General features: G+C 38.5%; 1 protein-coding gene across 2 annotated transcripts; it reads right to left on the minus strand.

The window, feature by feature from the left end:
- Window positions 1-2,306: 2,306 nt before the first annotated feature.
- LOC111867256 lies at window positions 2,307-13,713 on the minus strand. Of its 2 annotated transcripts, XM_023856935.2 has the most exons (4): window positions 13,612-13,713; window positions 12,057-12,238; window positions 8,641-8,745; window positions 2,307-2,803 (listed from the first exon to the last, which is right to left on the minus strand). In XM_023856935.2, coding segments are annotated over exons 1-4 (327 nt in total). In that variant the 5' UTR covers window positions 13,651-13,713; the 3' UTR covers window positions 2,307-2,802. The 2 variants fall into 2 exon arrangements, with proteins under 2 accessions (XP_023712703.1, XP_023712702.1); XM_023856934.1 differs by lacking the exon at window positions 2,307-2,803 and having other exon boundaries at window positions 8,144-8,745.
- Window positions 13,714-15,342: the final 1,629 nt, after the last annotated feature.

A 15,342-nucleotide genomic window follows, 5' to 3' on the forward strand; every position in this document is an offset into this window, starting at 1 on the left:
ATGTTCACCCTAGAAGTCTGCAAGAGTTTCATTTGGAGGGACCTGTGCTTACCGCTTCCTTAGTTGCATTGTCTTACACTGCAAACTGTATGTTTGTACCTGATTAGTTTGAAGTAATTCTGGTGCCATGGCCAGAAACATGCTTTGCTAAGGTTATTGGAAGGTTACAATTAAATATAGTGAACCCCACATTTAGGGGGGTTAGAATGGGTTTGCCTGAATGATGTAAAGTCACTATATATTACAAAATATTAATGCACTGTATTACTTTTATTTGGAATTACTTTATTATTAGCCTATTTTCCTTATTTGGAAAAAATAAGTGGGCTTAGGAGACCACCTTGTTATGAGTGCTTATGTGCCCTCTCCCCCAAATTCTGAACACCTAAACCGAGTTTTATGAAACTTAATATCTACATGACGGCATCTGCGCCAATTTCAATGCCATACTTCATAAATTCCTCCCATAAGTACTACCAACACTGCAGCCTCTCAAGTTGCTGAGGCAAGACCCCAGTATTACTTGAACACCTGTAACAACCTGCACGAAACTCAATATGTATATAATTCCACCTGAGGCCATCTTAACAGCGCACTCCATAAATCCCTACCACCAGTAATCGTAGCCTCTGAAATTATGCGGCAGTAACATTAATGTTACTTGAATGCCTAAACCGATCGTCATGGTATTTGGTACGTGTATGCCACATGATGTCATTTCAGTGGTATATTTCATAAATCCCTTTCATCAGTAATACCAACACTGCCGCCTCTCAATCTGTTGACATGAAGTAAGAAAAGACCAAGTTGTCCCTGTGTTTAATTAATTAAGCACTATGCCATGAAGACGTATGGGGGATTGGATGTACAGATCCATATATTCTTGACCTCGGCACTAGTTGGAGGATGCAATAACCTTAATATCTAAATGGATCGTATTGAAACTCGGTACATCTTGCCACCTTAGGCCATCTCAACAGTGTCTTTCATAAATCTATCCCACTAGTAATACCAACATTACAGCCTCTTGAATTGTATTGATTTTACTTCATTACGCATATATACTAAAGATTCTGTCTACTTGTCGCATTAACTATACAAATTGTAGTACAAGGAAAGTAGGCGACTAGTTCTACTCAGAATTCATTGTTACAGTTTAGAAATAATACTTCTCTAATATGGGCAGCTGTTGGCATAACGACGGGCTGGGCGGCCGGGTTCGATTCCCGACTGGGTCAAGACATTTTTCTCTTCTCCACAGCTTCCAGACCGGCTCTGGGGCCAATGGGCACCAGAGGCTCTTCACCCAAGGATAATATGGCTGGGGCACAAAGCTGACCACTCACCTCCAGCTAGTGCCAAGGTAAAAAATGGTGAAACCATACCTCCACTACCTCATACATTTTCATGGAGTGTTGCTTAATTAATTGGGCACAAGGGCAAATTTACTTTTCCAATATGCTAAACTCAGTTTTTTGTATTGTTCCATTCTCAAATCTTTGAAAAATGTTGTTTGCTTGAGGTATACCAATTTCTGCAATACCCACAGCTGCTGACATGTCCTGTGCCTTTTGTCATAACATTTTGTTGTTCAAAATGAATGACGCAGATATACTTCAAATACTTCACATTACAAGCCTGCTAATTCAATCTCATGAAAATGGATAAATCTTGGCTTACTTCATGCAGTGCATCATGCTTTTCTCCTGGTCTGACCCTAAGCCTAGAGAAACAAAACTGTACGTATTGTACTATGTTACACTGAAACTGACCAAATATCATCAAATCCAGCACATGGTGGGAGTGAAACATAAAAAAAAAACACATTTTCAAAAATTTGTTCCTTTCTTGTGTCCCCTTCCCATCTGGTCCACAGGCCCTGCTACTGCAGTGATTCGTAACAAGTAAGGCTCCTTAGCCTGTAACCTTTGAGTAAGTCAAGCATTCTGCTTTTGGTAGGTGCCAGCATTTGGTTGCGGTAAGGGCAACATGCTATAAATGGCACAAGAGTCAGTCTGTCGGTCAGTCGGCCAGATGCTAAGGGGATAATTTTGAGGTGCGTGTGAAATGGCAACGGCACTGGAAACAGTCCTGCAAAGAATTTCAGGTGTGATTCAGTTTTCATGGGCAAAACACGTTTCTCCTGTCAAAATTCAGTGAAAATTGACAGCGGTGTGCAGTGATGATGTAATGAATGTGCAGCACATCAGAAAATGGGGCAGAGTTTGAAAATGGTAGAATGAACATCCATAATGAGGATCACAAGAGCTAGGATTTTTATATAAATACATATTTTATTTCTTACTAAGTAATGTAATTACAAACAATAGCACTGCTACAGCATTTCCTACATATTTCTTGGGATGTTACATAAAACTACATATCTGGTGATATTTTTCTTTACTTGCTCCAGCATTTTTAGTGTGTGATTTGGTTAAATAGCTTACTAACTGCCTCCTGTGCCCTTCCAAAAGCCTTTTTCTGCAATGATGGAAAAATCCACAAGGAAATGTCTCTTCTGTAAAAGCAAGTAAACTACTACCCCCAGGAAATTCTGCTCATTAGTGTGACATGCGTGTTGGGGATTTTTCTAAGAATTTGAATGCTGTTCTTCTAATTCCAGTTAAAATCCCCTCCCTTCTCATGAAACATACTCGTCCACTCCTAACAACCTGCATTCTTGTCCTGAAATTTTTTAAAGTGGTTTTAGTTTTGTATGAGCAGTTCAATGAATTAAGTTCAAGTCTGTGTAGCTGATACTGTTATGGCACCAGTTGCATCCTCTCTAGCGCCAAAGCTAAATCTGTGGGGAAAAAAAACGATTCCTTCAAAACTGACAGTAAAATCGTAATACGTCTGGCTTGCAACAAAAGTTCTGTGTGTTCCATGAAATCACAGTTTGAGCAACACATACGAAGTGTGTTATATCTAAAGAATAAGCAAACAATTGAGTTTTTCAAAGAGGCAAGTGCTCTTAACACAGTTGCAGCAATCTTTGACTTCAAGAAACAAATTCCCCAAGGATACATGCAAATGAATTATGTCTGCAAACATCACCTGGTTTAAAAGCCAAATGCCTGAATTTCGGTCCTTTTTGGAAAAGTTCTGTAAGCAACGTATTCCAGACCAGTCTTCACTTCAAAAATACAGTAAAACCTGTCTTAAATGGTATCTCAAGGGACCAGAAAAAATTTGTGCTGAAGCCAGGTTTCTGTTTAATCAAGGTATACTATAATTACTAAACCAGGACATAAACGCATTTGAGACAAAACAAAACAACATGCTCATTAATTTATTCACACTATAACCATTGAACACATGCAAACATTACACTGAACAGGAAAAAAGTGCAGTACTCACTTTTTATAATTTTACCAGAACTCCAGCAGAGTTTTTTGCATGCAGTTTACTCTCTTGGCTGCCTGACTTTCCACAAAGACTTTAGCTTGAGAAATTAGAGTAAGCATGTCTGAATCATTCCATTGCACGGCAAACTGCTGCAGTACCTTTAACCCTTTGACGCGGTAATTTAAATTCCGCGGCTGCGTCTCCTGCGGTAATATATTCAGCCGGCCATTTAAATTTTGCTCGAAAATTATTTATTCATCATTGTTCTTAAATTCTATGAGATAGGAACATGAAACTTTCACTAAAATGATCTTAAAAGGTGGTTTTATAACCTTACCTTATAATATGAGCGCCCTTTATATCTTCAATGGAAGCAGGTTTTTNAAAAGCAGCTTCATTCATGTAATATTGTCTGGTCATTCTCATTTTCTACACTAGGAGTAACTTCTACCGTAGAAAATCCTGCTTTTTCGAAACACTTGGTCACAGTTTCTGGTAACAACTTCTTTACTGCTTGACTTATCCAAATAACCGCATCTAGAACCGAGACAGTTCTTGCAAGTTCAGAGGTGGATGATGTAGAATCTATATTGACAAGCAAAGATTGCATTAATAATTTACGACAGTGGACCTTAACATTCCGAATGATGCCCTGATCCATTGGTTGAGAAACACTAGTGGTGTTTGGAGGGAACCAAGCAAGTCACACGTTGGAAAGTTCGATATGGGGGTGACATGTTGCGTTATCCAAGAAGAACAAAACATGCCATTTTTGCATTTTCATTCTACCATTGAAGGCCGTTAACCATTCCTCCATGATCTGTGATGTCATCCATGCCTTTTTGTTGGATCTCCACTCAACGAGAAGTTTCTGTATGTCCATGTTTCGGAAGCATCATGGCTTTGCTGCCTTGTCAATCACTAAGGTTTTCTCCATTTCACCTGACATAAAACCACATAGAAGAACAGTCAATCTTTCTTTGCACAGTTTTCCTCCCAAACATTTTTCACCTTTCAGACAGCAATTTATTCAGAAGCACGTGGAAGAATAGTCCAGTCTCATCACCGTTCGCTATGTTTTCAGGTTCATATCCCTCGATTATGGATGTCAATTTAGCTTCCCATTCCTCAATGGTGTCACTATTTACATCACTTGATTCACCACAAAGTTCATTAAAAACTATCCAATGTCTTTTGCGAAAACTCTCTAACCATCCGTTAGATACTTCGAATTCAGTCTTCCCCAGTTTTTCAGCTACTTTTTTAGCACATTCCTGTACCATAGGACCCAACAACCGGTGATTTTTCGCCCTCACACTGACAAACCACTCCCACACTATTTCATTAACATCTTCGTTTGCAGTTTTCTTAAATTCTCTTTTTATTTTTCCATTAGCGAAGTTTCCCATCGCTTCAAAATTTCCGTTTTCTTCTTTAGAATCTCATACACTTGAGTTTTACCGACATTAAACATCTTCATGATCTGCTTAACAGACAATTTATCTCACTCACTCGCATGAATTACCTTTAATCTTGTGTTAAGATGAAGCACAACTCTTGTCTTTGTAGCCATGATGACAACTGCTAGACTAAAGTAAAACTGTAGGCCTAGAGCCCTTACTGAATACAATTTCCAGAAGGGGAAAACAATTCTGCTGAATCTCAGTGCAGGTAGTGCAGTACCATTAGAAGCTTATTTTAAAGAGTTAAGGAAAACAAAATTCTGTAGAATGTATAGGATGCCTAAAATTATTCTAAACGATGCATTCCGGGAAGACTGGAAATTTTCCGTATGAAGGCTTATTTTGATTTCCGTTGTCCGCGTTAGACAGTTTCCGTTTAATCCAGGTTATTTAACATCTTTTTCAGCCCCAAAGTCAAGGGACCTGAAAATATTTCCGTTTAATCAAGGGTCCGTTTAACGCAGGTTTTACTGTATTATCCGTCTATCTACTATGAAGAAACCTTGGAAAACGTAAGAGGTAACATACAAGATGCCTTTATATGGGCTGCTGTGGATGAAACAACAGATCCCATGGGTGGCTTTATTGCTAACCTTGTGGCTGGCAAGTTAGACATTGAAGTTCCTTCTAATCAACATCTGCTCCAAATTTTTGCACCATACTAATCATTCCACTGTTGCAAGATTTATGTACGACGAGCTTAAAATACTGTGGCCTATCGGAGTTAAAGAGGAGAAGGTGCTAATTTTGTATTCAGATGCTGTGGCATATACGTTGAGAGCTGCAACTGTGTTGAAACTGTTTCACCCTATTTGATTAATTTTACTTGCCTGCCTCATAGACTGCAACATGTTGCCCAGGAGGTTAGAGCCAAGCTCCCCCAAGTGAAAAAATGAATTTTAACGACAAAAAAAAGTGCTTCTGAAAGCCCCACATTGAGTGCAGCGCTTGTCAGACAGATTCTTGCCCTCGAACCAGTGCCAACAAGATGAGGAACCTGGATAGAACCAGTCAACTTCTATAGGGAACACTCTGAAACTGTGAAATCAATTGTATCCAAGTTACCATCTGAGTCTACAGTTTCAGTGTGTGAATCCCAGAGTGCATTCAGCGATCCAGAAGTGGCCTGCTCAAATGCCTACATCCCAAGAAATTTCAGTTGGCTTCCAGAGTGTGTAAAACATTTAGGAACCTGAGGACATCCTCTGCAAGAATCGAGGGACATAATGAAAAATGAAAGCAAAAAGCTTAGTGTTGTGAAAAGGGAGGCTGGTGAAAGTGTGTCCACCAAGTTGCAGGTGGTATTAAAAAGAAACCCTCGATTGTAAACATTTACAAGTGTCTGTCAGGTACTTAATGGAGACAATGTAGATCCCCTGAAGACATTGCTCCTGAGAAAATTCCTTTGTTCAAATACTCCCCAGTGACATCTTGCGATGCAGAAAGACCTTTTTCAGCCTACAAACACATTCTATCACATAAAAGACAAACAATGACCCACACAAAATATGGAAAAGATTCTAATTGTGTACGAGTATTGTGCATCAACATATCATGATTGTGATATAAGATAGTAAATAAAGGTTGCTTGCAAAACTAAATATTACTTTATAAATGTTACATATTTTACTATATATTTCAGAGGTTTCTGTTACATAATTATGTACATATTTTGCATGATGATACTACATAAAAATCCTAGCTCGAATGATGACACTGATCAGTCTAGCACACCAAGGATGTGTGTAAACTCATCATATGTAAAGAAGCTGGGGATTTTGGGGGGGGGGCGAAGTGAAGAGAGAGAATTCAAGATTTGCCCATCTTGGAGTTGTCCAAGTGCCAAGATGTATGATGGGAGAGAACAAAAATCAACATTCCAAGATTGCTCTTTCACACCTTCAATGGTTTAAAGAAGGAAAGGAGTTGCTGGAACCCATACCAACAGGCAACCAACCATACCATTTCACTCATAAAACCAAACAGGTTGGAATGCAGTGTAAACCCAAATTTCTTGAAGAGCCAAAAAAATGCACAAGTGTTTCAGTCTGCTTGAGAAGTTATGGTGTTTGCACCCTGGGATGCAAAAGGAATCATTCATGCTGAATTCATGTCCTGGGGTATAACTATCAATGCGAGTTGCTATTTGGAGAGATCCGGACATATCACAATGTGTGATCATTCAAAATGACTATACAACCCCACACAGCACACACCAAACACAAGAGCTGCTGCTGTTGTTTTGCTGGGAGCTTCTAGAAAATCCACCCCATAGTACTGACCTTGCCCTAGTTCTTGCCCCTGAGACTACACTCAGGAGGTCACCAATTCTACAGTAATGAAGAAGGAATGGTGAATGGTTGTGAATGCAAAAGCCAGATTTCTGCCCTGACAGAATTTTCAAACTCACGACAAACTGGGACAAATGCATCAATGTGCTCAGGGATCAGCTTGAAAACTACTGACAATTCAGCGGAAGAAATGAACTATATTTAACACTGCAATGACTTCTCATTTCATTTGTAAGACCTAGGGAAACTTACTTATTGAACAACCTTAGCAGATGGAAGGACAACATTAAAATGGATATTAAAGAAAAAAGATGTGTGGCTATGGGCTGCATTCCTCTGGCTTAGAATAAAGACCAGTAACACAATAACAAACCTTCAGTCTCCATAGAAGGAAGTGAATGTCTCAACTAGATGAGTATCTAATACCAAACTTCACTTCATATTATTAGTTATCAGTTAGTGTGCATTATCCTTTGCAAATTGTAAATTGTTTATGTGTAGCTGGCACCGGGTGCATGAGGACAGCTGAGGTGCAAGGACATATTTTCCACAAACATGAGTTTACTGTCAAGCATTACATAATATTGCATTACAATTTAATCAGCCAGGTTAACTGTGCATGGACACAAAGCCAAGTATGATGTGGAGTTGCACATCAGCATACAATTGGTACAGTTTTCTTCACCAAAAGTATAGATGATGAATGTTACCAAAAACTGAGCAAGCAATTAATTTCTCTCCTGGAAACTGCTGATCCCAGCGGGAAAGAACAATTATTCATACCACAAACTTGACACAGGAAATGTTATAAGAATTCTTTAGTTATTATATAATTCCTCAAATGTGTCTCTTCCATGTATCTAGTCACATGACTCGTATCTTCAGGAATTTTTAAGATATTGTGCAAAAATAACTTTCACACATTACAAGAACTGAAACAAAATACCGTGACATGCGCTTCTCAAATATCTCAAGTGACTCTTCACTGTGTCATATCAAACATGCAGAAAAAAAATAATCAAATACATTACCAAAGATGGCTATTTTCAACATTTTAATCATAATTATAATTTTCTGTACAATCAAAATTGCAATAGCATCATAACTTTAATTTTATTGACGTAAATAAATGTGCATCAGTCTTGAGTTGCATGATTTTCGATCACTCTGTAACACATCGTGTTATGAAAGGGAAATTTATGGTTTTCCTCCTTATAGGAAAAGAATGTTAAGTAGAAATGTGTTCTGTCCTTAAACTACTACTAACTTACAACCCACTGTTCTTACAGTGTTTGAAACCTTTCAAACAGACACGAGATTGAAACCACTGTGTAGACTTTGTAACAATGTGTAAATTGCCAAATTCCAACAGAGGCTCCTGCTGTGTCTCAGTATCTACTGGTACATCACCAGGTTGGGATCCAGTTGTCTTCTTACAAAAAGTGTCACTGTCAACCTGCTGCTCTACTTGCTCACTAAGCAATATTATGGCTTGGCGTCCACAAAATGGAAGACTGTAGGAATCCTTTGGTACAAACCATTCTGATTGCCTGCCTTCCTTCCTCTTTAGCATCACATACATATTGGTTGGGATAAGAGACTGGTCCAACATGCCCTCCAAATCTTCTGACAGGACGAGACATCTAGGAAAGTGAAGAAGTTAACAAAATATTTAGCATACCTCCACACTATATTAACAAGGAACTAAATTCAAAATTAAAGTCAAGCATTTGTGTGGAGCGAGGTAAAAAACCCAAAAAACTAGTCAGAATTAAAGCTGTCCAAGTTGAGACTTGAACTAGTTACCTCATAAACATTAGTTTGAAGCATTACTGCTTGAAGTAACCTATTCTTGAGCAAAACTGATATAAAATTTCACAAACAACCAAGGCACTAAATTCATACCCTTCATCCATCCCAATATAGAGAGGGAAGGGTAATTAAAAGTATGGAAACATGCATTGCAGAAGACAACTCAGCAGACAGATTAAAATCCGGTAACATAAATCCAATCAAGAAGGTGACGGTACAGTTGCTCCTGTACCATGCCATGAAGGCATACAGACTACATGGAATCTAATCAGACTTCAATTCAACTTATATATCTCCTGAGCATGGACAATTTTCAAGCTTGCTGAATTCTTTAAATTAATTTAATGACACCATGTTAAATGTAGAGGTTTCAGAGATTTGAATAACAAATGAGAAGATGATTACGAATGGTGAGTTGAGAAGAGCACAAGAGTAACCTGAACTATTTTAACCCTTACTGTCCATGCATCTCACTACAGTGACGGCATACGTACTAGTCTGGCAGGCCTTCCATTGCACTGTTTACAGTATCAAAACCATTACTCCCAAGTTAAATTCTGGCCACTGGTGCCATAACAGTGAAACACAAAATGACAGTTACAGTAACTGCTCTTTGGAACAATCTCACAGATGACCTAAATGGGAACACTGATAACCATCACATTACAAAAGCTGGAAGAACTCTCAAGACAACCCTTCAATACTATTTGATGTACACAGCATGCCTGACATTTAGCACGTACAGCCATCGAATATCTAGATCTGCTGTAACTTCCACTTAGCTTCTCAGAGTCAAATGTCTTTAAAAAATTTCTGAAGCAGAAACGAGTTTTAAAATCATGTTTTGCTAGTCATACCTTTAAATTTTTGTGGCACGTACACAGTGTGTCCACGTTCTTTTAGGACTGTGTTCATTATAAATACAAGACGTGAATGATTTTCAAAATTTCACTCTTTTTATTCAAAATAGTCTCAGAATTCACTGTTTGACCTTCTGGCAGAAATTCCTTGTGAATGATTCCTTTGGAATCGAAGAAAACGGTTAGCAGTGTCTTTACTTGACTCTTTTGCATGCGCACTTTCTTTGGTTTCGACTGCTTTGGGTTCATCCACGCTGCACTCTGTCGCTTTGTGAGAGGCTCATATTGAAAACACCATATCTTGTCACCTGTAACAATCGATTTTGTAAATTTTGTATCATTTTGGGTCAACTGTAACATATTTTTGCAGTGTTCCACTCTAGCATGTTTTTCATCGCCTGACAGTGTGTGGGGTACAAACCGCACACAAACCTTCCGTTTGCCTAAATACACGGTCAAAATTTTATGCACAGTACTTTTTTGTATTCCCAAAAGCTCCTTGATGAGTCTTGCAGAAACACATCTGTCTAAAGCAAGGATTTTGGTCACTTTTTTCACATCTTCTTCAATGCGATTTGTTCTCGGTTTTGATGCACACGAAGTGTCTTCAATGTCCTCCCTGCCATCATGAAATACAGCATACCATCGAAAAATGTTCAAGCAACTCAAACAATCACTACTGTACACACTTTTCATAATTTCGTACGCTTCTCCGGCTGTTTTGCCTAACTTCAAACAAAATTTGATTAGCTCTCTCTTCAACCACCATTTTCTGATGAGTGTCAGAACAGTAGTTACATTCAATGCCAGAACACATGATGCAGCGATGCTTGCGCTTTGAAATTATAGACAGCCACAGCTGAAACTTCAAGAATCTTAATGCCACAACTCGCCAACAGATGGCATTGCAGGGCAAAAGAGAGAGAGAGAGAGGAGTCCTAATGGATCCTGGACACACCGTGTATATCAGAGTATATAACTTTGCGAAGGACTGTGTCATAGATCAAGTGGTTTATCTCCAGATGCATGCTGCAGAGGCCCAGGTTCTATACCAGATCAGGTCAATCAAATGGAGTTTGTGATGGACAAAGTGGCACAGGGGCAGGTTTTCTCTATGTACTTCAGTTTCCCCTAACAAATCTCATTCCACCAACTGCTCCATATTCATTAACCATCTTGTCATCCAACAATATATATTCTCAATATTGACAGCACTGCTAAACAATCAACTTGTTGGGGGGGGGGTAACTTTGAGATATGTTCTCTTGGTCACCATCTGTTGTGTTACTTTATAGCCTTAGGCCTTATCGGTCCTGTCAAGAATTTGGAACTGGAACTGGTTCTGTAAATTGACCAATAAAATACTCCAATTCTGGGCAGGGGTTCATTGCATCATAAACATGGTGAAGCGTGGGCTGCTTTCATGAAGGTGTTTGTAACTATTACAACACCTATCTATTTTTGGAAGCTGAGTCAGACTCAAGAACTATTATGAACAGTAACGTGCTCTACATAGAGAAGAACAAAATTTTTATGTGAACGTCTCAACTGTCATGAATACAACTGACCTAGTAGCCACAAAACACTAATTCCTGACTGAAGCTATAGCATCAACAATCAGAAAATAATCAGTTATTCTGTCAGGAACAAATTGAAGTTAGTGGAAAGCGATGCTGAATAAACTGCAATAGATTTACACTGTGATAGTGACAATAAAGATAATGACCGTACTCTTCATGATGCTATATTAAATGATGATAATGGCAAAGAAGATTATAATATTCCAGATTCCATCTTGGAACACATACAAAATTAAGAGGAACTTTTATGGACTGATTTGGTGTAACAAAACATGCATGTGAAATTGTCACGGTTTTAAACCCATTTACTAAGATAATAACATAGTTCCAGGTTAAAATACCATTATTTGAAGATGCCTCAAGGTTCAGTTTGCTAGTACTAGTTATTAAAAGTGTATGAACCAAAAGAATGATACTGTACAGTATTCAGAATGTAATGCTCAAATTTAACAAAATCGTTAACACTTTAACCTGGTGTTATGCAGATTTAGGTCAGATGCTGCACTTTACTGCTTCAAAATTTAACTGGCCTTCATCCTCATTGCATAGGAGGCTATGATGGCCCTAGAGGTAATATGGATATGGTGAAGAGAAAAAAGCCTATCATTACTTGTAATCAAACCCTTCATCCATTGTGTAGCCCAATCACTATACTGACTGAGCTACCCTGACTGTGAGGAATTAAAGAAGACTGTTACATACCGAACTAAGTTTAGAAGAATCTTGCTTTCACTTTGTTTCTGGTCTGTCTCCATGCAAGAAACGGGTGGCACTACGATCCTATACACTTCCCGTGGGCTCCGTGAGGTGGCCCCTATCAGCAACACCACCTCCTCAACCGCATCATTACAAGAGGCACAGTTCTGGAGCTCCAGTTGAATGTTCTGGAATCATAAAATCAGTGGAATAGTAAAAACGTTTTAGTAGTATTTGTGTGTGTATTTTGTATTATTCATTAATTGCAGTTTCTTGTTCAATTTCCAAATAACACGTGCAACTATAAGGTTACATGTTGGGTCTGACAGCTGGACTCATGCTCTGGAGATGGACCTGAACTTTGAGATATTATAAACAAGAAGTAAAAGTACAAAAAAGTAAAGCGATCCCTGTACCAGGCTGTGAAGGCCCATAGGGTTGTGAGACGTTGGGGGTCCCACATTATCTAGACAATCAGCTCAAAGATGGCGGTAAGGTTGTCAGCCTTATGCGCCGGCCGCGCATTAATCCCCACGTAAATTAGTTAATTAATTCCTGGCATTCCTTTCTGTTAGAGGCTGAGTTGACCCTAGGGCCATAGTGCGGCTAAAAAAATCCAATGACCTCATCGCGACTTGAACCCATGACCTTCCGGCTTGTAGCATAGCCTCTCAACCAACTACACTACTGCATATCCCCAAACAAGAAGTATTAAATCAAAATGTACAGCACCTACACAAAGAACTTGTGATACTTCAAAGATTTTGAAAGGAACTTAAATTAAGAGACTGAAGAGTGAGGCAGTAACACAAAATAAATAAGTGATGAGCTCATTATTGAGGCAATTAAATCAAGAATGATGGGATGAACAAGGTTCAGAGAAAGAGAGGGGGGAAACAATAAAGAGACAAAATTTTGTTTAGGAAATGTCAAGGGACCAGTCAGGAGACTTAGATATGAATGTGAGACCTAGGTGTGGGAGGACTCCCCCACCAAAACCCCATAATTCACGCACAAAATTGAAATGTTCAAACAATATGAAATATAAAATTATTTATTTTATTATAAAAATTCCCTTTGGCCAATGCCAATTGTATTTGGAATTAAATTCAATATTACTGAAGCAATTTATAAAAACAAAAGCATAAGTGAGCATGCAGACATGAAGGCACTGTCAGTGTCTACTGAAAAGGCAGATATTCCAGGCTGAGTCTGCAAAAAGGGCAGTGGTTTTCACTGAAGTACAAACTTTTGCTGTCTTTCCTGACTGAATTGTCTCCTCCTGAACCAGACAGTTCTGCCACCACTGATGGGAGGCAGATTATAAAGATATGGACCTCACTGAACTGACTCCAATGGGAACTAATGGCATGATGTGAACACAGTTCTATGCATCGTTAGTTCAGTTTTTGTCCATTACAATAACTTGCTGAGTACTGTTCTGAATGATTCTCAACCCCACTTTAAGAAGCCATCTTAAATTGAAGTTCATCTTGGATTGAAGACAATTAAGCATTTTATATCTACAAAATTTCAAATCAATGCTTTAGCTATTTATTACCTGGAAAATGCTCTCAAAACTGTTGTATGCTTCAACCATCTTTTTATGGTGTCGTTTCCTTTGCACAGCTTTTCTTTTCTCTGAACATGCAAGTTTCTCCACAGGCCACTGAAAGTAGATGTCCAATATTAATTAGTCTCTCACTCTGTTTCTGTACACTAATCTTTACAGTTTACCTCATGTAGGACATGATGACTGAATCAATGGCCATCTGCACAACAATTTGCTACTGAAATTAATAAAATCCTTAACAAAATCAAATAAAAAATCAATAAAAGGTAAATATTAATTTTTATTGTTGCTATTCTTTACCACATGTTTCAGTCATATAGACTCTCATTGGATGGTTCATACATGAACTACATAATGTTAAATTACAAATTAAAATGGATTCGTTTTTCACAATGAAGATATGTCATAAAATGAAGTAAGTGTTAAAATCATGTAAACTGAAAATGAGGTTGGCTGTGGTTTCGGGTATGACACTGGTTTATATAATGTGGCAAGAGTAAATATCAAAAAATAAATTGGGGTAAATGATCAGCCTTTGGTTATGTACGATTAAATGGGTGTGTTCATGTGCTTGTAATATGAACTGCTTGTTTAATGGTGGGAATAAAGTGGTTGGGTGACTGCCTTTTTACCTGTTGCATTCTTCTTGCTTTTATTTACACCTATAAAGGCTTGAGGCTGTACAATATATATATACAGGGTGTCCCAGGAGGAATGTGCCAAACTTCGGGAGGGTGTTCCTTATGTTAAAGTATGCCGATATAACCCAAAACACCTATGTCCAAAGTTGAACGGTTACGGAGATAATGGCCAGAGAAGTGTCAAACTTTGACCGGGGNGTTACCGTTGAAAAAGACTTGTGTGCTGTAGGTGCATGGTAGTCTCTAGTGTTTATCAACCACCTAATGATAATCCACGTAAAAGAAACATGTAGTGGTAAAGAATATAAACAATAACAATACTGATTTTCTATTAATTATTGCTTGATTTTATTAGCTTCATTATCAAATTGATGTGTAGAAAGCCACTTATACCTTTTTTCAACAACAAAACAGCATGCAAAATATAAATACTGCATCAAATGAACAACATTCTTAACATTACGGAAGAAATGCTTGAGCAGAATGTCCGCAATTTGCTTTGTTTTTCTTTCTTTCACTTCATCTTAGAATCAATTCCACAGTCAAAGAATTAAGAAATTATGTCTTCTTTTTTTTTTTATTGCTAGTGGGGTGGGACTAAGTCCCTTGTACTGCGGCTACTTCCGGCCTCTTGTACCAGCCCCAGATGATAGGTGAGGGTGATTGTGGAGCAATTGATGGAATGAAGATTTGCAGGGGAAACTGTGCTCGGAGAAAACCTACCCCAGCACCACTTTGTCCACCACAAATCCCACTTGACCAGACCCAGGATCAAGGCCACCACAGTGGGAAGCCAGTGACTAACCGCTTGAGCTATGGCGCGGCCAAATTACGTCTTAGTTGGTTCTCTTTACTAGCTTTGCAAGAGTGAAACACAGAGTCCTCACACCAACTGATACAGCACAGGGTCTGTTTCTATCACTGTCTCATGCACTGGCAGTGCTAGCCTTTAAATTTCCTATTCCATAACTTGTGCATCTCCACACATGACTCAGTAGCTGACAGCTCTATTACAGACTGCTTGCATGCACTTGTAAAATGGAATAAACTGTTTAACAAAGAGTTTTTGTATTTTTTT

The sequence above is a fragment of the Cryptotermes secundus genome, unplaced genomic scaffold, assembly GCF_002891405.2.
Source record: "Cryptotermes secundus unplaced genomic scaffold, Csec_1.0 scaffold1270, whole genome shotgun sequence".
Classification (NCBI taxonomy): domain Eukaryota; kingdom Metazoa; phylum Arthropoda; class Insecta; order Blattodea; family Kalotermitidae; genus Cryptotermes; species Cryptotermes secundus.